The 27,304-nt window shown below is 42.0% G+C and overlaps 1 protein-coding gene across 1 annotated transcript; it reads right to left on the reverse strand.

The window, feature by feature from the left end:
• Positions 1-1,572: 1,572 nt before the first annotated feature.
• LOC148037065 (uncharacterized) lies at positions 1,573-3,377 on the reverse strand. Its single transcript, XM_087677233.1, has one exon. It carries the CDS (start codon positions 3,161-3,163, stop codon positions 1,598-1,600), a length of 1,566 nt encoding a protein of 521 aa, XP_087533359.1. The 5' UTR covers positions 3,164-3,377; the 3' UTR covers positions 1,573-1,597.
• Positions 3,378-27,304: the final 23,927 nt, after the last annotated feature.

A 27,304-nucleotide genomic window follows, 5' to 3' on the forward strand; every position in this document is an offset into this window, starting at 1 on the left:
TACTTGCTGAAGTCCCACTTTTTTAGGAAATTAAGTTAAGTAACTTGGCCCCATTTGATGTAGCTTCACTCCATTGACCTATGTAGTATGTTTTGAGCAAAGCCAAATTGACAGGAGGCCAATGGAACATGTTAACATGGGAAGATAAACTACTTGCCTCAACATCCAAAAGTGCTATTAAGGGATAGAAGATAGTTAGGAATGTGGTTAAGGGCTAGATGGAGGTAATTGGAAGATTGGACTTGCCTAGCTCCCAAGAGAGGGGGATGCAACATTGTTACAATGCATATGGATGCTCCCACAAGCATATTAGGACAAAAACCTCCCTATTAATACCCATCCCAAACATGCAATTAGCTTGACCAACCAAGGCCTTGTTAGATGGAAGGATGTATGGAATGAGAAAAGGGACAAAATTAGATGAATTCAAGATACAAACTTGAAGAGGAAGAGGGCGAACTGCTTGAGAAAGCACTTAGGAGGAGAACCCACACTTGGTTGTCTTGAGCCAGAACTAGGCCTATCAAGGTATGTGACTCATTAGGGAACCACAACGGCAAGCAAGTAATCAAAATGAAACTGAGAAAGGATTTCCAAGAGGGTAAATGAGGAATCATGATGAGAGCTCGATAAATTGAAAGACCAATATCCACATAGTAGCACGGGAGTGTGGAAAAGGAGATTTGCAAGGGCATAGGAAGGCCACATCAAGCATGCAATTGAAATTGTTATCATGGAAAGACACTACTAGGAAGCTGCCCACAGAGGATAGAATTGGGAGATGGATGATGGTCAGCCAAAACTACAACTTCTATGCAACTCAAAAGGAGATGGTGTGCCCACAAAGGATAGAATTGGGAGATGGATGATGGTGAGCCAAAACCACACCTTCTGCGCAACTCAAAAGGAGATGGTGTGCCCACAAATAATAGAATTGGGAGATGGATGATGGTCAACCAAAACTACACCTTCTGTGCAACTCAAAAGGAGATGGTGAGACATCAAATTTGGTCATGCAAGGAGCATATGGAGAAAACTTAAAGATTGGTTCAAAGCTACAAGATTGAATGAGAGGATCAAAATGAAATTTATGCTTTTTGGAGACCAAGGCAACCTCAATGAAGAAACACTCAAACTTTGGAGCACATATGGAGCAATATGAATAGAGTATTGATGGGGAAAGAAAGAAAAGCCACCGCTTATTGAAGTCTATAGTGTCATTAGGCGAGATAGTTTGGGTGTGTTTAGGGTTTTGAAAAAGCACATACATGTACGTAAAATCCCTTATAATCGATTAGCTATATGCTACAGCCCCTAACATTATAAGGCCTGCCGCATTACAAAAAACATATAAAAGCATTTGTCTATATCATCTTTAATTATGAACAAGTTAGTGCCCCCCCCCCCCCCCCGGCAAAAAGATTAGACAGCTTAGATTTTCATCTTTCCACATCAGGTTGATCTATTGAATGGGTTTGACTGCCTTTGAGTGACATGAACCTGCAGCTATTGCTGAAGAGGCTTCGATCACATTGGGTGCCTTGTTTCATGGCTATTGCTGAAGAGGCTTCGATCACATTGGGTGCCTTGTTTCATGTCAGAGCTGTAAAAAGCAAATCAGCATGACTGATAGCGTTTGCACTACGTTTGGGCATAGACTTAGTATGAAAGAGCCGAGGAGATCAGGAGAGGCTGAGGAGAGTGCAGGCTGCGTCCCGACGTTTAGATTTGACGATGCATTTGAGGAGCAGGCATTGACGTTAGCAATCATCATGAAGGTGGTTGTCGCTGCTGCAAGATCACGATCATAAGAGGTGCGAGAGAAGCAGAGGCGAGGGTTATGGTCGAGGCTGAGGTGAGGTCCGAGGCGAAGGAGGAAGGCGGGGGGAAGGGGAGGGATAGGGCCGGAGAGGTCGTTGTGGGCGAGGTAGAGAGCGGCGAGGCGGGGGGAGGCGGGCAGGGAGGGGGGGATGGGTCCACTCAGCATGTTGTGGTGGAGGCTCAGGCACTGGAGGCTGGGTAGGGCCGCCAAACTGGCAGGGATGGGGCCCGCGAAGGATGCCCAGGACAGGTCCAGCGTGGCGAGGTCCTTCATAGCTGGCCAGATGGACTCGGGAAGGGGCCCGCCCAGGCCCGGGTTGTGGGCTAGGGACAGGTAGGTCAGGTACCTAAGACCGGCCAGGGACGGCTGCAGGCCCCCCCGCAGCTGATTCTGGCTGAGGTCCACCAGGCGCAGCTCCCGGGCGCCGCCCAAGACCCCGATGCCTCCCCCCAGCCCGTTCCCGCTGCAGTCCAGCTTCTGCAGCTCCCGCAGCTGCCCCACCCCCACCGGCAGCTGCCCACGCAGCCGGTTCCTGCTTAGGTCCAGCACCACCAGCCTCTCCAGCCCCCCGACGCTGCCCGGGATCTCCCCCTCCAGCTCATTCTCGCTCAAATCGAGCTGCCGGAGCCCTCCGAGGCTACCAATCTCCGCCGGGATGCCCCCTCGCAACCGCGGGTTTCCGGTCACCACGAGCCGCTCCAGTCTATCGAGGCCGCTATATTCAGCGGGGATGCCGCCCTCGAGAGCGGGGTTGTCTCTTATGGCGAGGTGCTGCAGGGAGGTGCGGAGACCGACCACCGCCGGTGTTAGGGTTGCCCTAAATTTGGTGAAGCAGTGGTAGAAGGACAGGGAGCGGAGGCGTGCCAGCTTGCCTATCGACGGGTGGATGGAGGCCGGCTTGCTGCTGCCGCACAGCGGCGAGTTGTCGTAGAGCGGCCCGAAGCTTATCTCCGCGAAGTACCACAGGCCGTCACGCTCCCACGGCTCGCACGTGATGCCCTTCAGCTCGTTCACACCGCACGGGTCCGGATACAGCTCCCGCCACTGCCACTCCGCATTCAGAGCCTCTACCACCTCGTAGAACGCTTCCTTCTCACTCGCCTTCATCGGCGTCATCTCTGGCAACTGGCTATATTTAGCGCCGCCACCACTGCTCCTGCTGCTCGTGCTGGCCGCTGATCCATTAATGTGCTCGTAATCCCAGCTTAATGCAGCTGGGACTGTCATCTGCCTCTCATTGACAGATATCAGTGCGCCACTGCTGACGGCGAATACGATTATGCACCATGATATTGCGAATGCACTCTTGGTTGCTGCCGAATCTCTTCCCGGGACTGCCATGGAATGAAATGATCCGGAGATAATCTGCGTTTTTGTTAGGCTGGTAGCCGTTTAGCTACTGAAGATGATAGCTGGCCTATATCAAATTTAGACCAAGATCTTTAATCAATCATAATGATATTGCGTTTACACGGAGCTTAATCAGAACATGATTAGGGTAACGTGTGATTTGAGAGAGGCTCATATGGAAGGAGAACGAATGTATTGTAGAGCCGGCCAGCAGGTTGACGCAGGAAAATTAGCTAGTTCGATAGACATAGTCAGTATATATAAGCCGCAGGTCAAGAGTATACGAGGACGTCGATTTGTATTAAAAGTAGGCTGGACATCGTACTAAAGAATTAAGGATCGGAAGAAGAAGAAGAAGAAGCTGCCGCCATATATTCCGATACAGCATACCTATACACAGCGGATCCTCCGTGGTTCCATAACCACCTTTCTTGCGTGTGCGTTTTGTGAGTGTATGTGTATAATTTGCCTTTACAGCCCAGCAAGAGGACATGGTACAGATCCTTCCTATGTTTAGAACTTCTTTTTCTTCTTCTGACGCTTTGTCTGGCTCGTGAGCATCTGCAACTACCTGCGCGGCTGCGCCTGCTCTCTCATACATGCGGCCAAGATTGCGTACAGCTTCCATTATCAATGGCTGCAGCGCTCATTACAGCAGTCTCTCTCCTGCTCAGAACAGACATTTACATTAAACACGCTAGCAAATCGTTCCGAATCTCAATCGTTAGAACTTAGCTCACCCCATTGTACGCTAGCTCCATCGAACTTACTTCCTAGACAGACTCTCAGCAAATGTCATGGCCTCATCTTGCCTACCAACAAACGCTAAACAAGCTGCATGCCCCATCAGTCTCAAGGCTTACTCAATCAGAGCCTTCACATTACAATATTGACGCACATTAAATTTCCAAGGCATAGGCATTATTTCGAACCTAGTATTAAGTACATTGATGTGCTCTAGGAAAGTTGTGACTAGTCTTGGTAGAAAACTTTTAACTAATTACGCCAAGCAATTTCAAGGAGAGAACTAAATGCTCCAAACCTAGTTGATATGAGATACTCGTACCTACCCACATAACTTGGACAATGATATGCACAATATATCTTTATCTATGTTCTCGTAGAGATGCTAGGGCATTAAATTGCCAAGGCATAGACTTCATTTCCAACCTTGTATTATGTTCTAGTAGAGTTAGCAGTGCAGTGCATTGAATTCCCAAGGCATAGACTTCATTTCCAACCTCGTACCAAGGTATAGACTTCATTTCCAACCTCGTATTACGTATAGTTTGTTTGTGAAAGTTGTCACTAATCTTGGTAGAAAGCTTGCCCTAATCAATCCTAGGAGTTAATGAAGTGCTCCAAATTGAGTGATATGAGATTCTACCCACAATATATCTTGCTCAATGATATGCACATGTATGTACTTATGTTCAATTAGAGATGCCAATGCACCAATGCAGCAGAATAATCATTTCTGTCCCAACATAAAACCTCATCAAATCATGCTACATATTTGAACATGCTCACAAAATCAGTTTTAGATGTTGTATTAATGGGACTAATGAGTAGACATGGGTATAGAACAAATTAATAGTCCCTATGGTATACTATGAAAAAAAGAAAAATTTTATCATGAAGTCACCACATGTACCAATTGTCAAGGTATCATATATTTTGCACTCTAACATCTCCTTCAAGCATAAATAAATACAAAACTTAATTGAAAAGCTTCACTCCTTAAACTTCTCGTGATGAGTTTGATAATAGTTCATATATATGTTTACCAAGTCTCTACTCCATCTATAATTATATGATTTGTGAATACTAAGTTCATAGACAAACTACCTACATTAATTTCGTGCATACTAGGCCATGTGAAGCTGCCACGAAGTGGCATGTGAAGTTGTTGTGCTACCACACACTAACTTCACTTAACAATCCATTTCTTCTCTTTCTCCCTCCTATTTTCCCTTTCCATTTCCAAGATGCACTATAAGATATAGGTCTCATATCAATCACAGGACCAAAAAGGAAGAGGATGTGTGCTCCACAAATCCAAGCGCGAGCTATAGATCCTCGCGATCCGAAAGCGCGTCCCGACGCAAAGAAGCATCGAATGGACTTTGCAAAAAAAAAAAAAAAACACATCAGTCCACCATACATAATGCATTTTAATAAAAATAGTAACTATGGAGAAGAAATATGAGTGACTTACTGTGCCACCGCATGCATACAATCTATCGATCAATGTAGTGAGATTGTGTTTCTCTGCATATCGAGTCTCTAGGCCGGTGGGATTGCGGTTTGTAATGGAGTGTTGCAAAGAAAAAAAAATACAACTGTTAGAAACACGATTGTCAGTACAAGCGATATTGCAAAAAAATAAGCGAGAAGAACAAAAGAAAAACTTACAAATTTCTCTAGATAAGTCTTGTGGCTGTCACTCCCAAGATGATGGACCACCCCTGCCTCCAGTTGTGCCCTCGCTGCCTCGCACTACAGTCTCCAACATCTTGGAGAATTTGTAGCCTCCTCCTTGAGTCTGCACCAATCATCTGCGTCTAGCCACTCGGGCTTTGAGGCACCACTCTTAAGTGCCTTGTGTGCATTCGATCGTGTATGTGACATGTACGTACGTACGCATTCCATCATCAAGCTTGTGGAAAACCTATCTACCATGGTGGGTACCAAAAACTCCTCATGCAAGGATACTACTATGTAGTCCTTGCTCCCCTTGGGTCCTTGCTCCCCTCGGGTATGTTCTTTCAATGGTCCAAGATGTTGCGCTGAAAAACTTGTTGGCATAACTCTTTCATACGAGCCATCACCCTCCTCCCCTCATCATTCATGATCATGGCTCCTGTCCTGTCATCTACAAGGTATCCATACCCCTCTAGGGTATGTCTAAGATGTGTTCTCTCCTACCTATGACCGCGCTCCTGAGCATAACCAGGATACCCTTGTACATCTGGTATACCCAAGGGGCGGTATCTCTCAGAGTAGCACCCATAGGGGTGCCACCTATGGACAGTTGAGGAGTCACTAGAGTAGATATCTCCACATGTGTAATAAATCCTATGGGTGACGCAACTCCACCAGAATGACGATACGGAGACACTGCATTGGTGCCTCTACAACAACCACCTGAGCCACCCTCTCTCGAACCTACACGAGAGCGAGGAGTAGCACTTGTATCTCGAGCCGATCGCAAGCTCACCACTTCCACATCTTTGTAGCATCCCCTAGAACCACTTCCTCCATCCGGCTCAAGTCTAGAGGGTCGACCTCATCTACTAGAAACCGAAGCATCAGAGCATACTGATATAGATTTAATAAAATGACTTGATGGTGTTCGAGACAGCTCCGTCAAATCTTTGAATCAAGCCATTTGATTTGGAGACATACGTGTAAATATATCCTGCAACTCCTCGTCGCTCATTCCTTGACTCATTGCGCTCTCCAAAATATCGTCAAAGATCACCTGCATAAACAAAAAGTGATGTTAGCATAGTCAATATAAAGATTCAAGCAAAGCACGGTAATATAACTCTTAAAAAAATGATGTTACTTAAAATGCATATTCTAGAGTACCCTTATAAGTGATTCATCAATGAATTGTGTAGGCGGATGCTGCAAGTATGATGTAGCCTATGGTCCCATGCCAATCTCCTAACACAACTTTGCATAGACTGGAAGATCGATAGACATGTCACTACAAAAGAATGAGTCCACCTCGTTCTCAAAGAATTCTTGGCCTCCTGTCTTTCAGTCATCGTTACTCGACTTTGCCTCCTCTATATGCTCCAAGCTATCTTCGACCTCCACCCCTTGCAATATCGACCCCTCCATCTGCATACTGTCCTTATCTATGCTGGAAACATTGTTTTCATCATACACTCTTACACTTCAAGGTGTTGAAGGCACAACATACCACCATCGAGGTTATCGGGGGTTTGGATAGAAAATTACATGTTCAAAATTATATACAAAAGAGATTCAACATTTGTGACATATATCATGTCGTAATAAAATTTAAAAAAATAGTTCATGCACCTGTTCACAATGGGTTGGCAAAACAAACATGTCGCGTAGGTCCGTCTATCTTTTTTAGGAATCTATTTCGAGAAATCCAAATGGACCTCATTGAATGGTTGCCTCGGCTCCTTCCAGTACCACTTTGAATCATTGCACATCGAATATGATCATGGAGAAGCTACAATAATCCACCGTGATACACTTTGCAAGTTTCCAAAATACTCCATCTCATTTATAACAATGTTTGGATCCATGGCTCGCCGTTGGATCCATGGCTTGCCATCGGCTCTCTTGCTCGAACTTTGCTATAACACCACAATCCGTTGTGGAGCGCATTTTATTGATGCGCTCGATGTGGGAATCTCACTCGCGCGACCACGCCGTACTATATATTTTATACTGTACATTGAAACGGTTAGATTAGTTGGATGGTGCATATTGCATCAAAATTCAGATCGTGCTTCTTCCCGATCTTTTCTGGCTTGTTCTTACCTAGCGAGCTACGTCTCCATGGATGCATGGTGCAACATACAAAAATGATTCACTTTCTCCTCCATTGCAGAATCCATCTTTTTTTCTACCCCATTTCCAACCACTACATCTCCGGTCAGTCTATCATCGTCCTTCAGTGACCGTAGCATACTGTTGTCTAAATCCACCATTGGTAGTCACTATGAAATATGCACTAATGCCTCAGACACCAACCAATCCTCAGCAACGCTACCTTCTAGCCGAGCTCCTTGTCGCACAAAGCCTTTCAAGGTTTTCACGAAGCACTCCAAGAAGAACATCCATCACGTATAGACAGGTCACACAATCTCCACTTCATCTACAATATGCACTAGGAGGAGGGTTTGTATTGTGAGCATGCTAGTGGGTAGGTACTTCTCAAAGAGACAAACCGTCTCCACTACTCCCCAACTTGTGGATTCAATAGAGGATGTCTTGATCTCCTTCTACGAGATCCATTGCACTAAATTTGATAACCTGTAAATCACCTCCCATATTTCTGGAGTGAGGCATCTTGCGATTGTGATCAGTAGTATAAACTGCTACAAATGAAGAAGCATTACGAACACCGATTAGACTCCAAAGAGCAAAATATGGAGGCCACTTACAATCCATTCGTAGTATAAGCTTGACATATCTTATGCCAATCATGGGATTTTAGCCTTGATAGTTGGTTGTCTTTAGAAAAAGTGGATTTGAGAGAATGCATCATACCTGTCGGAATGCAGATAGACCTGATAATTTTCTTCATAATGCGCTCTTCTTTAGTAGAAAAAACCCAAGGAGTGCGAGGTAGTTGCAAGTGACCATCAACACTCGATTGTGGCCAAAGCACCTTCATCTTGCCTACCTCCTTTAAATCCATTCATGCCCCTGCAGTGTCTCTCTTTTCTGTGATATGGTCCCATAGTAAGCTACCCACATTCTTGAAAATATGTATGGAATCCAACAAGTGGTTGATCTGTAAGTGGGTCCAATATGGCAACTCGTAGAAAACCGAGAACTGTCACATTCCATTTGGATGCGACTCTGTGTGGACCATTTTCAACTCATACCAGCTTTGGGTGTTCATTCATGCTGGAGGTCGTCCAAGAAAACCTTCGCTCAGTTCATGACCCTCTGGCAAGAAAGAGGCATGTCCTTGATATACTATCTTCTTCATGGTTCGTGACCTTCGGGAGTCTAACTGTGGCCCACACAGTGGATATGCATGATAACCTGAGGTAACCAGACTTGTCCCAACATCTCTATTTAGTGAATACAAACTTGAACGAGCTATGATAGATATGACTAATGAGAATGAAAGCCTACTTACATGAGTACTCTCCGAATCCTGGAAAGCCATGCATGGTCCATATGAGAATGGCTCTTATATTTGCAGATCGTCGACCATCACACTTGCTCATATCTTCCACGGTTACCCCCTCCTCCAACAAAATCTTAAGCTCATCAACTAATGGATAGAGATAAATGTCAATATTCTTGACTTTGTAGCGGCCAAGAATGAGCAAGCTAAGGATCAGGTGTCCTTTCTTTGTAGAAAGCCATGGTGGGATGTTGTAGTTAACAAGGACTACTGGCCACCCATTGTAAGAAGTTGAGCGGAGACTGAATGTGTTCACACTATCTATAGAAAGACCGAGCCGAAGATTCCTTGGCTCTCGTGCAAAGCCTGGAAAGACAGAGTCAATGTGACTCCATGTCCGTGAATCTGTTAATATTCATTGGACTCCATCTTTGGATCTATTTTGCACATACCATGTTGTCAAGCTCGCCATGCTCGACGTACAAAACATGTGACATATACGGGGGATAAGTGGAAAGTGTCTAAGAACTTTCTGAGGGATGGTTTGCCCTTGCAAGTCTTGTCAATACCTATGAGCACCACACTTTGGACATGTCTTCATAGTCCCATACCCTCCTCGAAATAGCACGCAATCATTGACATATGCATGGATGCTATTGAGTCCATGCCAAGCTTTTGTAAAACATATTGCATATCATCACAAGACTCAGGTATGGTATTTTCAAGTGGCAATATATGATACTTTAGTAACTTGAAAAGAAATCATAAAACACCTTGAAAAAGTACAATTGTTTTTTATAATGGTGCCAAAAAGAAATCAACGAAGCGTACGTAGAAAGTACTGAACAACTCGGTCACACTCATATCGCTCCACCCATATTTTGCTTGCACACTTAGGAGTGCAAGCAGTGTCTTCAGGCAAGATACTCAGCACCCATCATATAGTGGTATGGATGCTTCTTCTCTTAGAGGATTAAATGTCTCAGTATCCATGGGTATCAATGTATCGATCATTGTCTCCATCTCAGGCTCCAAGATTGTAGGAAAGTCTGAAAGGCTACATGTCTCCTCTGGTATTGATGGTATAGACTATGTCATGCATTTTAAGTGGTGGATTAGCTCGAGCACTCTATCCATCGCACGCCCACGAACTCTTCTAACTAGCCGCAATAGGTGCATTCCCCCTTGGGATGAGACGTCACTTCCTTGTATAAATATTACAACCATGTCTAATGTTTTTGTATATAACATTCTATTAGTTTGTGAAAGCAATATAAGGCATGATTGATACACATTTTTCTTACCGTTTGCTCAAAATCTTAGATCGCTTGATCAATGATCTCCAATTGAAACTCGCCGAAGCGTCGTACGTGTTCTATAGACAAGCGACACTTTCGTTTGATTGTCAGCTTGCATTGAGAGCAAGGACACGGGACACACTGATTAAGATATGCCTCGCGATCTTGAACATCATGACCATCATTGTTTTTCATTTTGTCTACATTATGACAAATAATTGGTTTTTGTTCTCATTCTCTTTTTCTTTCTTAATTTGTTTGAGAATGGATTTCTTCTCTTGTAATTTAACAAAATTAACGTCAACTAAATTCTTGGTTTTCTCCCCCTTTCTTTGCACTCTTCATTTTATGTTCTCTTCCCCTTCTCTTTCTTTCTCTCTGTCTCTCTATTTCTTTTTTTCCATTCTCTTTGTTTCTCTCCACCCTCTCGTGTTTTCTCACTCATTCTCCTCTCTTCGTCCCTCCCTCTCTCGCTTTTCCCATTTCTTTGTTATCTTTCATGTTTATTCTCTCTCCCTCTCTCGTTCTCTTTTCCTTTTCCTTTCTTCTTCTCCCTCTCTCATTTCCTCTCTTTCTCCCTCAATGCACCTCATTCTAAAAAAAAACAAACAAAAAAAATGAAGAAAGAACAAGAACAAACCAAGAGGAGGATGGATTGTTTGTCTCCTTTTCATGACAAATCCCCTCTTTGTTTCTCTCCCATTCTTCGTGTTTTCTCACTCATTCTCCTCTCTCCCTCCCTCCCTCTCTCTCTCTCTTTAAATCAGCTAGAAGCCATGGCTAAAAATCTATAAAGCTAAACTTACTAATTGTAAAGAAACCTACTAACTTACTAATCAATTATTTAAATAGATAACAATTTAAACAATACAAACCTCTCTCTCTCTCTCTCTCTCTCTCTCTCTATCATTGATCAGTAATTTAAACAATTTAAAGCAAAGTATCTAACTGAACTAACTAACTAATAGATAAATTTGTAAATCTATCACCCTGTCGTGTTTTTTCACTCATTCTTATCTCTCTCTCTCTCTCTCTTTAAATCAGGTAGAAATCATGGCTAGAAATCTATAAATCTAAACTTACTAATTGTAAAAAAACTTACTAACTTACTAATTAATTATTTAAATAGATAATAATTTAAACACAATACAAACCTCTCTCTCTCTCTCTCTCTCAATCATTGATCAGTAACCTAAACAATTTAAAGCAAAGTATCTAACTAAACTAATTAACTAATAGATAAATCTATAAATCTATATCCCTAAACTATACAAACCTCTCTCTCTCTCTCTCTCTCTCTCTCTCTCTCTCTCTCTCTCTCTCTCTCTCTCTCTCTCTCTCTCTCTCTCTCTCTCTCTCTCTCTCTCTCTCTCTCTCTCTCTCTCTCTCTCTTTCTTTTCGTTTCCTCTTCTCCGTCTCTTATTTTCTCACTACAAGATATAGGCCTTATACCGACGTTAAAAGTGACGAAAATATAAATAACAAAATTTTCCCCCGTCATTGCAAAAAGTGTTGTTATTGGCGATGCCATAGAATAGTCGGTATAAGGTGATAACGACAGCCTGCGATGCTAATAACGATGCAAATAACGACGCGTGTAACTAAATTTGTGGCACTAATAGCGATGATAACATGAAATTTTTTTTTTCCTGCCACATATAGTATTGTGTGCTTTATTTGGGCCATACAAAATAGTTTCTGCACTGTATACAATGCTCGTGTAAACAAAAACAAAGTGTACTTAAATCATAACATTGATACATGAAATAAATACATGATCGCATAATGAAAGCGACTGGTATAATCATGACAAAGATATCACCACTACATAGAAAATGTCTACATAGATCAGGCGATCAAAAAAGAATGGTGTGTGAGCTTCAAGGATCCAAAGGCACTACATATCCTCGCCATCTGAAAGCTCGTCCCGCCGCAAAGGAGCATCGAATGGACTTTGCAAAAAAAGAAATAACTACACATCAGTCCACCATACAATAATGCATTCTAATTAAACATGGTAACTACGGACAAGAAAGATGAGTGACTTAGAGGGCTGCTGTGTCTATATAATCGGTTGATCAATGCAGTGAGACTGTGTCTCTCTGCATATCGAGTCTCAAGGCCGGTCGGATCGTGATTTGTAATGGAGTGCTACAAAGAAAATAAAATACTAACAGTTAGAAACATGATTGTTAGTACAAAGGATATTGCAAAAAAATAAGCAAGCAAAACAAAAGAAAAACTTACAAAGTCCTTCAGATATGTCCTATGGCCGCCACTCCCAAGATGATGGACCACTCCGGCCTCTAGTCGCGCCCTCGCCGCCTTGCATTTTGCTGATTCCAACGTCGTGGAGAATTTGTAGCCTCCTCCCTCAGTCGGGCACCAGTTGTTCGCGTCTAGCCACTCAGGTTTTGCAACCCCACTCTTGAGTGCCTTGCGTGCGTCTGATCATCTATGTGACATATATGCATGCATGCAGTTCATCATCCAATAGCCCATAGAAAATCTATCTGCTGTGGCTGGAATCCGAAAACTCCTCATGCAAGGATGCTACTATGTAGTCCTTGCTCCCCTCCGGTATTTTTTTCCAATGATCTAAGACGTGCTGGAAAACTTGTTGGCACAACTCTCTCATGCGAGCCATCACCCTCCTCCCCTCATCATTCATGATGATGGATCTTGACCTATCATCAATAAGATAGGCATATCCCTCCGGGGTATGCCTAAGATGGGTCCTCTCCCACCTACGTTTACGCTCCTGGGCATATCCAGGAGACCCCTGTACATCTGGTATACTGACCGGGGTAGTATCTATCGGTGTAGCATCCATAGGGGTGCCACCTGGCAGATGGCTAAGCAAAAGCCGGAGTAACTAGAGTAGACGTCCCCATAGGTGTGACAAATCCTGGAGGTGATGCAACTCCAGCAGAACGACGAGACAGAGACACCACGTTGTCAAAGAGTTTACTATTCATACTATAAATCATGGGATTCTTATGAACACAGAAGAACTTCACTGGGAGTTATATGAGGAATTTGCATACAAAATTCAGACGTTGTTATCCAATAACCAACTTAGTTACATATGTTCTTTTGTATTCAGCATATAATTTTCAGTTATACCATGAATATTGATAAAAAATAAGTCTATGGGAACCTACAACTTGGTCAACTGGAAGTAATTGACAGTCTGTAGGATAAATCACATTGATTCAAGTGCAAAAATATGGTTAGAACTTAAGAAAAATGCCAAAAGTTGCCAAAAGTCCACTAAGTTCACAGGGGACCTAAAGTAATAGACTTAAGTGAGCAGCACGTGACTTGGGTAGGTCAAAAAGTGACCTGGGCCTGAGCAGGGAGCAGCCCGCATTTTTTGGCGCAAAATGTGGGCTGCACAGTCTGAGCACAACTGGAGAAAGCTGAAGCTATGGTGCATGCTTTGGAGCATGCAAACTGAAGTTCAACACGCCCAAAAGCTGAAGATGTAAACACGGTGAGAGCTCCACTTCTCTGCCCATTCGGTCTGACAAAAATGCATGTTGAAATAGTCTATAAAAGGGGAAAATCTGAGAGAAAAGTATTGAGCGTGCTCTTATGCATGACTTCTCTCATTTTGTCTACCTCATTCTTGGTCCAATGAAGCCTGACTTGTACCCAAGTACTTGAGTGACTTTGAGGCAAGCAAAGGGTGAGGATTTTGAAGGTATATGGGCTGTTATGGGCTGAAATAACCAGTCATAAACAAGGCAACCCATTGTTATTGTCTAATTTTATGAGCAAACAAGAGATTTATGTGGTTGTAATGGAAGGAAATGACCTCTTTTCATCAGGACTTTGTTCATTAATGATTAGAGGAGCTTCTTCATGAGTTTATGCACTCAATTTGAGCTTGATTATGGGCTGGAATTTTCTGTTTTAAAACAGGGCTGAAGCTAAAATTATGCTTCTTCAATTCATTTCATGTATCATTGGCCCAAATCTTGAATGTATTTGAGTCTATCAACATAATACTTGTTCCAAAGGGTTGAAATCTATCTATGTACTTGAAATAAAAGCCATTCGAACTTGCATTTGATATTCATAATTGAATTGAGAATCTGAAAATATCCTTTATGATATGATGTATGTATCCAGAGGCATTTGATGTAATCAAGATAGACTTATTTCTTCTGTTCATATATGCTAAATACATAGAGAAAAAGCTTGAATTCTTCATCCGTACCTAAATCATTTCTAAATCCCGGATCTTATTAAACCCCAATCTATTACCCCTTCCTGAACTTTGAATCCTAAACTCCTCTTCCTCATTAAAGCCCCGGTGGTAGACCTTCAGCCCTTAACACGAAGGGATAAAAATGCGAATATTGGAGCCATCTTCAGCTCCATATTCCAACCGATGATTTACTGTGCCTAAGAAGAATGGATCTTTGCGATTCATTCAAGATTTACAACCCCTCAATAAAGTCACTATTAGAAATGTTGGATCAGGGCCAATTGTTGATGAGTTTGCCGAAGCTTTTGCAGGTAGGGCAATCTATTCCATGGGAGATTTATATTCAGGCTACGACCAATTTCAGCTTGCTTTGGAAAGCCGAGACATTACCACAACGAAGACGCCTCTTGGCCTAGTCCGCATGTGTACTCTACCTCAAGGGGCTACAAATTCAGTAGCTCACATGATGAATGCTATGCATAAAGTATTGAGGGATTATATTCCTCAATTAACTCTTCCTTTTCTTGATGATGTTCCAATCAAAGGATGCGAAGTTCATGACAAAAATGAAGAACTCAATGAACTTGGATGTCGAAAGTTTGTTTCTGATCATATTAATGATTGTGCTCAAATCTTATCTAAATTAGAAGAAGTCCATCTTACTCTTTCAGGAGCTAAATCTGTTTTTGGGTCGAAGAAGTCCTTGTGGTCGGACATATGTGTGGTCCATATGGCCGAAAGCCTTCTCCATCCAAAATAGATGCTATCAGCAAAATGCAAGAAGAATGTACAAATGTTTCAGAAGTGAGAAGATTTCTTGGTGCATGTGTCTTCTACCCTATTTGAATACCACATTTTGCTCATGTTGCTGAAAGTCTTTATCAGCTACTAAGAAAGGGCCAAAGGTTTATATGGGAAAAAGAATATACTCAGGCTATTCAGAAACTCAAGAAAATGCTGATTTCAGCCCCCACTTTAAAGAGGGCTGATTACTCTAATGGACAACCCATTATACTCACAGTGGACACAAGTCAATCTGAAAACAACACGTATAGCTGAATCTAATGTTGATTCAGCAGTCAAAAATGTAGGTACAACAAAAATTACAGCAAGTACAGTAGGTTCAGCTGCTAAAACAAATTTTACATCAGCAAGGAAGGATGAAACAACCAAAGAAGGACAATGGACAGCTAGTAAACATCATGTTCAATGTTTTGTTATGGTTTGTTCACACTTTAAAGAAGAATATTATGCAGATGATTGGCTAAAAATTGGTCAATTTTTGAGCACTATGACAAAGAGGGAAGATTGGACTAATGAAGAGTTCAAGAGAATTAAGAGAAAAGCTTATGGTTTTTTTCTTAAAGATGGTTACCTTTGGAGGCATGGGAAAAAGAAAGGAAGGGCGCCTGTTCGTGTCTTAGGAGACAAAAAGACTCAAAGACAGGTCATGCAAGAATTTCATGAAAGCCTATTGGCTAGTCATAGAGGCATATGGGGCACTTTTGCCAAAATAAAAGAGAAATTTTGGTGGCAAAACATGTATAAAGACATTTAGTATTTTGTTGAGGCTTGTCATGTTTGTCAAATGTACTCTATGGTAAAGCATAGAGATGGGCTTCAGCCTACCTATCCTTTATCCATTCACTATAGATGGGTTATTGATTTAGTAACCATGCCTATAGGAATTTGGAACATGAGATATTTAGTACTTGCTAGAGAAGATCTCACAAATCAAGTGGAAGGAAAAGCCTTTACAACAAAGTCTACTCATGCTGTTTGTAGATTTTTACTTGAAGAAGTATTTTGCAGATATGGATGTGTTGCTAAAATAACTGCTGATAGAGGAGAATTGGATGCTGATGAGTCTCGCCATTTCTTTGCTCAATTGGGAATTAAGCTATCTCTTACTTCAGCCTACAACCCTAAAGGCAATGGTGAGAGTGAAAGAGGTCATCAACCAATTCTTAAAGCTTTAGCAAAATCATGCAAAGGAAAGATGAGGGAATGGCCTAAAATGCTACCATTCGCATTATGGGCTGATAGAACTACCCATAGTGCAGTGACAAGATATATGCCGACTGAACTTATATATGGACAGCCACCTGTTATGCCTATTGAGGAATCCATTGTTGCATGGAGTATCTTACCTTGGGATCAAGGCATGAATAGAGAAGAGTTGCTATCTCTACGCATAATGCAACTCGAAAGAAGGCCAGAAGATGTCAAAACAGCCATTGAAAGGCTGAAAACAGCAAGATTAAAGAATAGAAGAGGTTTGACAAGCATCATCGACTCTGTCCAAGAGCTATTCAAGAGAATGATTGGGTACTTGTCTATGATAGCAGCCTGGACAATCAATATAGTGCTCATAGGAAGTTAGCCAAGCGATGGTTTGGACCATATGTTGTAAAAGTAGTATATAATAATGCTACTTACTCTTTGACTGAAATGGATGGGACCATGATTAAGATACCAATAGCCGGGAAACGAATCAAACTCTTCAAAGGAAGATAATCTTCAACTTATGAACTTGATGACTTAGATATGAGCCCTCTACTTGAAGACATGCAGGAAGAAAAAGACTTAGAGAATGAAAATGAAGATATATCAGAAGAAGACCCTCCTTGACCTATAATCTTATGAAATGGCACATGTCGGAGGATGTACAGGTTAGGAGGGGGTGAATGTCAAAGAGTTTACTGTTCATAATATAAATCATGGGATTCTTATGAACATAGAAGAACTTCACTGGGAGTTATATGAGGAATTTGTATACAAAATTCAGACATTGTTATCCAATAACCAACTTAGTTACATAAGTTCTTTTGTATTTTGCATATAATTTTCAGTTATACCATGAATATTGATGAAAAATAAGTCTATGGGAACCTACAACTTGGTCAATTGGAAGTAATTGACAGTCTGCAGGATAAATCACATTGATTCAGGTGCAAAAATATGGTCAGAACTCAAGAAAAATGCCAAAAGTTGCCAAAAGTCCACTAAGTTCACAGGGGACCTGAAGTAATAGACTTAAGTGAGCAGCACGTGACTTGGGTAGGTCAAAAAGTGACCTGGACCTGAGCAGGGAGCAGCCCGCATTTTCGGCGCAAAATGTGGGCTGCACAGTCTGAGCACAACTGGAGAAAGCTGAAGCTATGGTGTATGCTTTGGAGCATGCAAACTGAAGTTCAACAGGCCCAAAAGCTGAAGATGTAAACACGGTGAGAGCTCCACTTCTCTGCCCATTCGGTCTGACAAAAATGCATGTTGAAACAGTCTATAAAAGGGGGAAATCTGAGAGAAAAGTATTGAGCCTGCTCTTATGCACGACTTCTCTCATTTTGTCTACCTCATTCTTGGTCCAATGAAGCCCGAATTGTACCCAAGTACTTGAGTGACTTTGGGGTAAGCAAAGGGTGAGGATTTTGAAGGTATATGGGCTATTATGGGCTGAAATAACCAGTCATAAACAGGGCAGCCCACTATTATTGTCTAGTTTTATGAGCAAACAAGAGATTTATGTGGTTGTAATGGAAGGAAATGACCTCTTTTCATCAGGACTTTGTTCATTAATGATTAGAGGAGCTTCTTCATGAGTTTATGCACTCATTTTGAGCTTGATTATGGGCTAGAATTTTCTATTTTAAAACAGTGCTGAAGCTAAAATTATGCTTCTTCAATTCATTTCATGTATCATTGGCCCAAATCTTGAATGTATTTGAGTCCATCAACATAATACTTGTTCCAAAGGGTTGAAATCCATCTATGTACTTGAAATAAAAGCCATTAGAACTTGCATTTGATATTCATAATTGAATTGAGAATCTGAAAATATCCTTTATGATATGATGTATGTATCTAGAGGCATTTGATGTAATCAAGATAGACTTATTTCTTCCGTTCATGTATGCTAAATACATAGAGAAAAAGCTTGAACACAATATTAGTGAGTTTGGGAATCTCCCAATTCCCATTTTTTGAATACTAAAAAGGTGGAACCCGGATAACATGCCCATAAGTTTCTCAAAACCATATGATGTGACCTATCATTGGAAAGAGCTTGAAAAATGAAATCTATTGAGCTATAGAGTGCTCAATTTGGAGTTATAGTGTTCAAGTTATGACAAATCCAAAGATTTGACCACATGTCCCAAACTTATGGGAAATTCCCATATTTCCCAATATGGTGTTCTTGAATTCTTCTTCCGTACCTAAATCATTTCTAAATCCCGGATCTTATTAAACCCCAATCTATTACCCCTTCCTGAACTTTGAATCCTAAACTCCTCTTCTGCACTAAAGCCCCGGTGGTAGACCTTCAGTCCTTAACACGACGACAACGTCCGTGCCTCCACATCAACCCCTTGAGCCATGCTCCTTGGAACTGCCACGAGAGTGAGGAGTCGCACCTGTATCCCATGCCGATCACGGGCTTACTGTCTCTGTATCTCTACAACGTCCCCCTAACCCTGAAGCACTTCCTCCCTTTGGCCCAAGTCTGGAGCGTTGACCTCATATGCTCGAAGCTGAAGCATATGATCGTGCCGAAGTAGATCTAATAGAGTGGCCTGACGATGTTTGAGACAGCTCCTGGTCCGCTATGTCTCTGAATCTCGCCATCTGATCTAGAGACATGCGTGTGAAGATATCCTACAACTCCTCATCGCTCATCCCTCGACTCATCCTGAAAAGGTCACCTGCACAGACAAAAAATGATGTTAGCATAATCAATTTAAATCATACAAAGCACAGTAATATAAATCCTAAAAAAATGAACTCACTTAAAATGTATATCTTATGTACCCTTATAAACGATTAGTCAACGAATTGAGTAAGTGGATGCTCCAAGTATGAAGTATCCTATGGTCATATATCAATCTCCCGACACAACTCTGTTGAGATATCGAGCTCCACTCGTGATACGCCAGGGTGACCATTGTGTATTTATGTCACCGACTTGTCAGTTGCAGACGCGGTTGGTACACCGCCCATGAATAATAGCTAGATGACAGCTATCCTTATCTACTCTAGTTCGTGGCTTGGTTAGTATGCCACCTTAGTTAGTTGAGTTTGGTTTGAAACCCATATATAGGGTTCTTCTATTTCTTTGTATGAGAGTTTTTTTGGCTTACACAACAAGAAAAGAGGAAAACTGTTTTCAGCCTCCACCTTTGTGTGTATTCCCCCATTGTGCAAGCAAGAAAGCTACAAGTGAGACTCCTTCCTTCTCTCCCACAATCTTGACATGGTATCAGAGCCTTGTTCGTGGTAAGGAGCTCAAGAAAGCAAGCCAAGCTCGCAGTGTTCTGGTAAGAGGAGTAGTGTTGCTTTCATTTTCTGTTTTGGGAGCAGATCTCTGCAGGTAGCATAGCCGGAAAGTGCAGGAGTGCATTGTCTCAGATTGAGACGCCCTTCGCGGTGAAGCAAGAGGGTAGTATATGCTGCAGGAGAGAGCTTTAGCCCTCGGCGACCTTGTTTTTTTTGATTTGAGGCCATTTCGGGGCCTGTTTTGGAGGTGGAAGTTTTCTGCACGCACTCAGGAAAAGGCCCAGTTTTATGCTGTGCAGCCACTGTTCTAGAGGTCGGTGAATAGTTACTGTAAAAATTGCATTGTATGCTTGTGCGCAGAGACATTGGGAGTTACAGAATCATCCCTGTTGCCTGTTGATGCAAAATCGTCACTAGGAAGTGACTGTGTGGTCAAATACCACTTTCGCCAGTTTTGCAGATTTTCCATTGTGAGGGTGAAGCTGTGGTTTTTGCAGTGACAGAATTTTTTGCAGTGTTCTGTAATGGCGTCTGATTCTCTTTCGCAGATTGTCACTGAAAAGCTTGACAAGAACAACTTTCAAGCATGGAAGTTTAGAATGACGAATTTCCTTATGGGAAAAGGATATTGGGAATTTGTTGCAGGAAATGAAGAAGAACTAGTTCTTCCTGATGTTCCCAATCAACAGCAAATGCAGGCATTCAAAGCATGGCATGAGAGAGCCAAGAAAGTTATGTACTGGCTGTCTATCAGTATTTCAGACTCTATGATTGTGCATATTCAGGATGCAAGTACGCCAAAGGAGGCATGGGATACTCTGTAAAAAATGTATAGCACAAATATGCAAGCCAGGAAAATGCAGCTCAAGCAAGAGTTGCATAATGTGCAAAGAGAAAGTATGAGCATCAATGACTACCACATGAAGGTGAAGAAGATTGCAGATGCACTTGCTTCCATTGGGTCACCAGTGGAAGATGATGATTTAGTTTCCGTGACCTTGAATGGTCTAGGAAAGGATTATGCACAGTTTCGGACATCCATTTCAGTTCGTGAAAGATTTCCTGATTTTGAGGAGTTGATTGCTCTTCTAATTTCTGAGGAGCAGAGAAATGGTGGTGCATCTTCTTCAGGAGGAACTTCAAAAGAAGCTGTCTTCTACTCAAATGCTGGAAGAGGTAGAGGCAGAGGTAGAGGAGGCCGATTTGGAGGCCGTGGTAGAAATCAGAATATACAGCAAACTCAAGAAAACCAGTCCTATGGAGGAGGACGTGGTAACTCTAGAGGTAGGGGAGCCAAAGAGGTCGTGGTGGATGGCAAAGAGGTCAAAATGCAAACAGTAATGTTGAATGCTACTACTGTGGTAAAATGGGTCATATGGCTAAAGACTGCTATAAAAAGTAGAATGATATCATGAATGGAAAACTGCAACAAGGGAATTATGCATCTTCTAGCAGACAGGGTGATGACAGAAATGAGCATTTGTTCATGGTGCAGCATATGAACAATTCTGTGACAAGTGCAGAAGAAAGCAATGATGTATGGTATGTTGACTCGGGTGCATCAAACCACATGACAGGTCATGCAGAATGGATGAAGGATGCAAGGAAAATGGAAAAACCAGGATTTGTGGAGACTGGTGATGATACTGCACATCCTATTGTGCAGATTGGAAAAATTCCCTTGTCTATGCAGGATGGGAAAAAGAAATACCTGTCCGATGTATTTCATGTCTCGAATATCACCAAGAATTTGGTTTCTGTCGGTCAAATGGTTGAGCAGGGCTTGCAGGTCAGATTTAATCCTCATGGATGCTTTGTTGAGGATATGAAAAATAAAGGTCGCTTGATAGCAAAAGGAAAGAAGAAGGGCAGAATGTTTACGTTGGATGCAGACATGTCTGAATTGAGTGCAGCAATGTTTGCACATGGGACTGGTGTACTTGCAGATATTGATATCTGGCATAAACGCATTGGTCATGTTAATGTACAGCGACTTAAATCAATGCAGGCCCAAAATATTGTTGCAGGATTGCCAAAATTCAAGGTTTCAGAAATGCATAAGGTATGTGAGGCCTGTCAGTTTGGAAAACAGGCAAGGAAATCATTTCCTAGACATGTTCAAGAGAGTGAGAAGCCATTGGAATTAATCCACTTTGATATGTGGACTACTAAAGCTGCATCTCTTGGAGGCTGTCATTATTTTGTCACTTTTATTGATGACTATAGCAGAAAAGTTTGGGTGTATTTTATGAAAAAGAAAAGTGAAGTTTTTGGGCATTTCAAAACCCTTAAAGCTATGGCTGAAAAAGAAACAGGTCTGCAAATAAAATGCCTAAGGTCAGATGGAGGGGGAGAGTACCTCTCAAATGAGTTTGCAAAGTTCTTGCAGGAGCATGGCATAAAGCAGCAATATTCATGCAGTTATACCCCACAACAAAATGGAATTGCAGAAAGGAAAAACAGGCATATTGGAGAGGTATCTCGTGCCATGCTCAATGAAAAAGACTTGCCAGATTTTTATTGGGCTGAAGCAGTTGCTACAGCAGTCTATATAATGAACAGGACTCCCACTGCAGCAATACATGGGATGACTCCAGAGGAGAGGTATACTGGTAGGAAACCAGATATTTCTCATTTGAAAATTTTTGGTTGCATTGCCTATGTACATGTGCCAGATGAGTTGAGATCCAAGTTGGATCCAAAAGCTGAGAAGTGCATCTTTATTGGTTACTCTCTGCAGCAAAAAGGGTATAGATGCTATAACCCTTCTACTCGTAAGTTTACAGTGAGCAGAGATGTTGTTTTTGATGATTTGAGTAGCTGGTATAAACCAGTAAATGTGATTGATGATGTAGATGCACAAAATGGTAATGCTGCACAGAATTCACAGCAGTAGTCACAAAATATTAGTGGACCTGGAGCGTCCTCTAGCAGTGGTTCACATTCTTCGCCATGGACAGGCAGATTGAGATCAGGAGAATCTTCTCAAAGCAATGCAGATAGTGGTATGCAGGTATCACGAAAAGGAAAAGAGAAGGTTGATCAGCCCATGTTTGATGTGAATGCAGGTCACTCTTTTATGTGGATGGTGAATCCAGTGGCTCAGAACAGAGCATTGATGATGAGTTGGGTATTCCTTCTATTGTTACACCTGGAGTAAGGAAGACCAGGGATGTTTTGAGAGCACCTGGGAGTGAACCTACTTTGCGCAGGTCTACGAGAGCTAGGTATCCTGTGGATAGGCTGAAATATGATGGATTTACAGCCATTCACTATGCATATATGGTCAAAGTGATACAGGAACCAGAACCCACATCTTTTGAGCAAGCCATGGGAAAAGAAAAATGGGAGAAAGCCATGGATGAAGAAATGGATGCCTTGGAAGCAAATGCTACATGGGAGTTAGTACCTTTGCCTAAAGGTAAGAATGCAATTGGCTGTAAGTGGGTTTATAAGGTGAAGCACAATGCAGATGGTTCTGTGAACAGATACAAGGCAAGATTAGTAGTCAAGGGGTATGCACAAACATATGGCATTGACTATGAAGAAACATTCAGTCCAGTTGCAAGGATGGCAACTGTAAGAGCAGTCATTGCTATGGCTGCATCAAAGGGATGGTCTTTACATCAGATGGATGTAAAGAATGCCTTCTTGCATGGTGATTTGCAAGAAGAGGTCTATATGGAGCAGCCACCAGGTTATGTGCATGATGTTCATCATGAGTTTGTTTGCAGGTTGAAGAAAGCCTTGTACGGCTTGAAGCAAGCACCTAGAGCATGGTCTGACAAGATAGGACAGTATCTTGTCACTATTGGCTTTCAGATTTCCAAGGCAGATTTCTCACTTTATGTGAGAAAAACAGAGAAAGGTATTATGCTACTTGTCATTTATGTTGATGATTTGATTATGACAGGTGACAGTGATGAAGATATCATTCATGTGAAAATGCTATTGAAGCAGAAGTTTGAGATGAAGGATTTGGGAGAGCTGCGTTATTTCTTGGGCATTGAGGTGATTAGATCACCAAGTGGGATACAGCTCTTGCAGAGGCAGTATGGATTGGACATGCTGTCCAAATATGGGATGACAGGCTGTAAGCCTATTTCAGTTCCTTTGGAGCAGAATGTGAAGCTGAGCACAGATGCAGGTGAGCTTCTAGAAGACCCTACTATGTACAGACGCATAGTAGGAAGTTTGATTTATATGACTATTACCAGGCCAGATTTGAGCTATGCTGTTGGATTGGTAAGTCAGTTTATGCAGGCTCCAAGGAAACCGCATTTGGATGCAGCTAGACGCATACTCAGGTATGTGAAGTCCACATTGCAGTATGGACTATTTTATGAGACTGGGGTTGAGATACAGTTGCATGGATACACTGATGCTGATTGGGCTGGTAGTATTTCTGATAGACGATCTACCAGTGGATATGTGTTCTCTTTTGGGAGTGCTGCAGTCACTTGGAGCAGCAAGAAACAGCCTACAATTGCCTTGTCGAGCACAGAGGCTGAGTACAGGGGTGCAGCAATGGCTGCATGTGAGGTAGCTTGGTTGCATAAGCTACTTTATGATATGCATCAGTCTACAGATGGGCCAGTTGTCATTTATTGTGACAACATGAGTAGTATACACTTGGCAAATAACCCAGTTTATCATGTTAGAACAAAGCACATTGAGGTGCATTATCACTATGTGCGAGAGAGGGTTTTACTAGGTCTTATTGATCTAGTTTATGTCAGCACAGAGGATCAGGTAGCTGACATATTCACGAAGGCATTGGGCGCAGAGAAGCTGCGCAAGTTCAGAGACCTGCTTGGTGTGCAGGAATTGGGATTGAGCTTGAGGGGGAGTGTTGAGATATTGAGCTCCACTCGTGATACACCAGGGTGACCGTTGTGTATTTATGTCACCGATTTGTCAGTTGCAGACGTGGTTGGTACACCGCCCATGAATAATAGCTAGATGACAGCTATCCTTATCTACTCTAGTTTGTGGCTTGGTTAGTATGCCACCTTAGTTAGTTGAGTTTGGTTTGAAACCCATATATAGGGTTCTTCTATTTCTTTGTATGAGAGTTTTTTTGGCTTACACAACAAGAAAAGAGGAAAACTGTTTTCAGCCTCCACCTTTGTGTGTATTCCCCCATTGTGCAAGCAAGAAAGCTACAACTGAGACTCCTTCCTTCTCTCCCACAATCTTGACAAACTCCGTATACAATGGAAGGTCGATAGACATGTCACCACAAAAGGATGAGTCCACATCGTTCTCATTCTTGGACTCCTATATTTCTATCATTGTTAGCTGATGCTGGCTCCTCTACATGCTCCAAGCTTTCGGTGGCCTCCACCCCTTGCAATATCGACCCCTCTATTTGCATATTGTCCTCATCTATGCTCGGAATATCACTTTGATCATATACTCTCGCACTTCGGGGAGCTGAAGGTATAACATACCACCATTGAGGTTGTCGGGGGTTTGGATAGAAGATTACCTATTCACAAACACGTATAAGAGAGATTAAACTATTGTGACATGTACCAAGTCGTAATACAATTAACAAACAAATGAGTTCATGCACCTATTCTCAATCGGCCGGCAACACAAAGGTGTCGCGCAAATTTGTCCATTTTTTTTCAGAATCTATTTCGAGAAATCCGGATGGACCTCGTTGAACTGTTGCTCCAGCTCCTTCAAGTACCACTTTGAACCACTGCACATGGACATATAATGGTATGAATGCTTCCTCTCTAAGCGGATAAGAAGTCTTGACATCCATGGGAATCAATGCATCAACCATTGCCTCCATCTCAGGCTCCAAGATTATAGGTAGGTCTGGAAGGCTGCCTGTCTCCTCTGGTATTGACGGTATAGATTGGGTAGTACCTGGTGGATTGGCTCAGGCACTCCATTCATCGCATGCCCACGAACTCTTCTAATTGGCCACAAAGGGTGCACTCCTCCTTGGGACGAGACGTCACCTCCCTGGATAGAAAATTTGCTAGCCACACCCAATCTTCTTGTATATGCTATTCAATTAGTCTACGAGTACAATGCATGATTGATATTAACTTTTCTTACTGTTTGCTAAAAATCCAAGATCGCCTAATCAATGATCTCAGATTGAAACTCGCCGAAGCGTCGTACGTGTTCTATAGACAATCGACATTTTCGTCTAATTGCCAGCTTGCATTGAGAGGAAGGACATGGGATACGTTGATTAAGATACGCCTCGCGATCTTGAACAACAAGACCTTCATCGTTTTCCATTTTGTCTACGTTACAACAAATAAGTTTTTTTTTGTTATCATTCTTTTTTTCTTTCTTAAATTGTTTAAGAAGGGATTTCTTCTCTTATAACTCAGCAAAAATTAACATATGTAAAGTCTCCACCCACCCACCCACAGATTAACATATATATGTCGGAGTGTTTCCCATCTTGTGGTGTTGCACCGGACCTCGCCACCACTCTCTCTTTGTTTTTTATCCATTCATTATCTCCTCTCCTTTCATCTCTCTCTCTTTTTCTCTTTCTTTATTATGCTGTATGTTTATTTCCTCTCTTTCGTTCCTTCTTCTTTTTTCTCTTCCTCCCACGCTCTCATTTTCTTTAACAATCACGGCTATGACTATGATGAAGACCAGGACCACAACTACGACTACGACCACGATCACGACCACGACCACGACAACGACCACGACGACCACGACCACGACTACAATGATGACTACGACTATGACTATGACCACGACTATGACTACGACTACGACCACGACCACGACTACGACTATGATTACGAAGACTATGACCATGACTATGACTACGACCAGGACCAGGACCAGGACCAGGACCATGACTACATACCACTACCACTACCACGACTACGACCACTATAATAAACAAGAAAAGAAGAAGAAGAAAAAAAAAACAAAAAAAACAACAACAACTACTACTATTACAACAATAAACAAGAAAATAAGAAAAAACTACTACTACTACTATAAAAAATAAGAAAACTAAACAACAATAAACAAGAAAAGAAAAAAAACTACTACTACTACTACTACAACAAACAACAACAATTAATTTCCTTTTCTCTTCCTCTCCCTCCCTCACCCTCTCTCTCTTTCTCTCTTTCCCTATCAGGTTTAATGTTTTTTTTCTCTTTTTTCTCTCTCCTCTCCCTCTCTCATTTCCTCTCCCTGCCTCACCCTCTCTCTCTTTCTCTCTTTCCCTATTAGGTTTAATGTTTTTTCTCTCTTTTTCTCTCTCCTCTCCCTCTCTCATTTTTCTCTCTCCTCCCCCTCTCATTTTTCTTTTTCTCTCTTTCTCTCCCTCTCTCATTTCCTCTCCCTCTCTCACCCTCACCCTCTTTCTCTCTTTCCCTATTAGATATATGGGTTTTTTCTCTCTTTTTCTCTCTCCTCTTCCTCTCTCATTTTTTTCTCTCTCCTCTCCCTCTCTCATTTCCTTTTCTCTCTTTCTCTCCCTC

Source organism: Lygodium microphyllum, chromosome 4 (genome assembly GCF_053477565.2).
Source record: "Lygodium microphyllum isolate KBCC chromosome 4, Lygodium_microphyllum_v1.1.10, whole genome shotgun sequence".
NCBI classification, from domain to species: domain Eukaryota; kingdom Viridiplantae; phylum Streptophyta; class Polypodiopsida; order Schizaeales; family Lygodiaceae; genus Lygodium; species Lygodium microphyllum.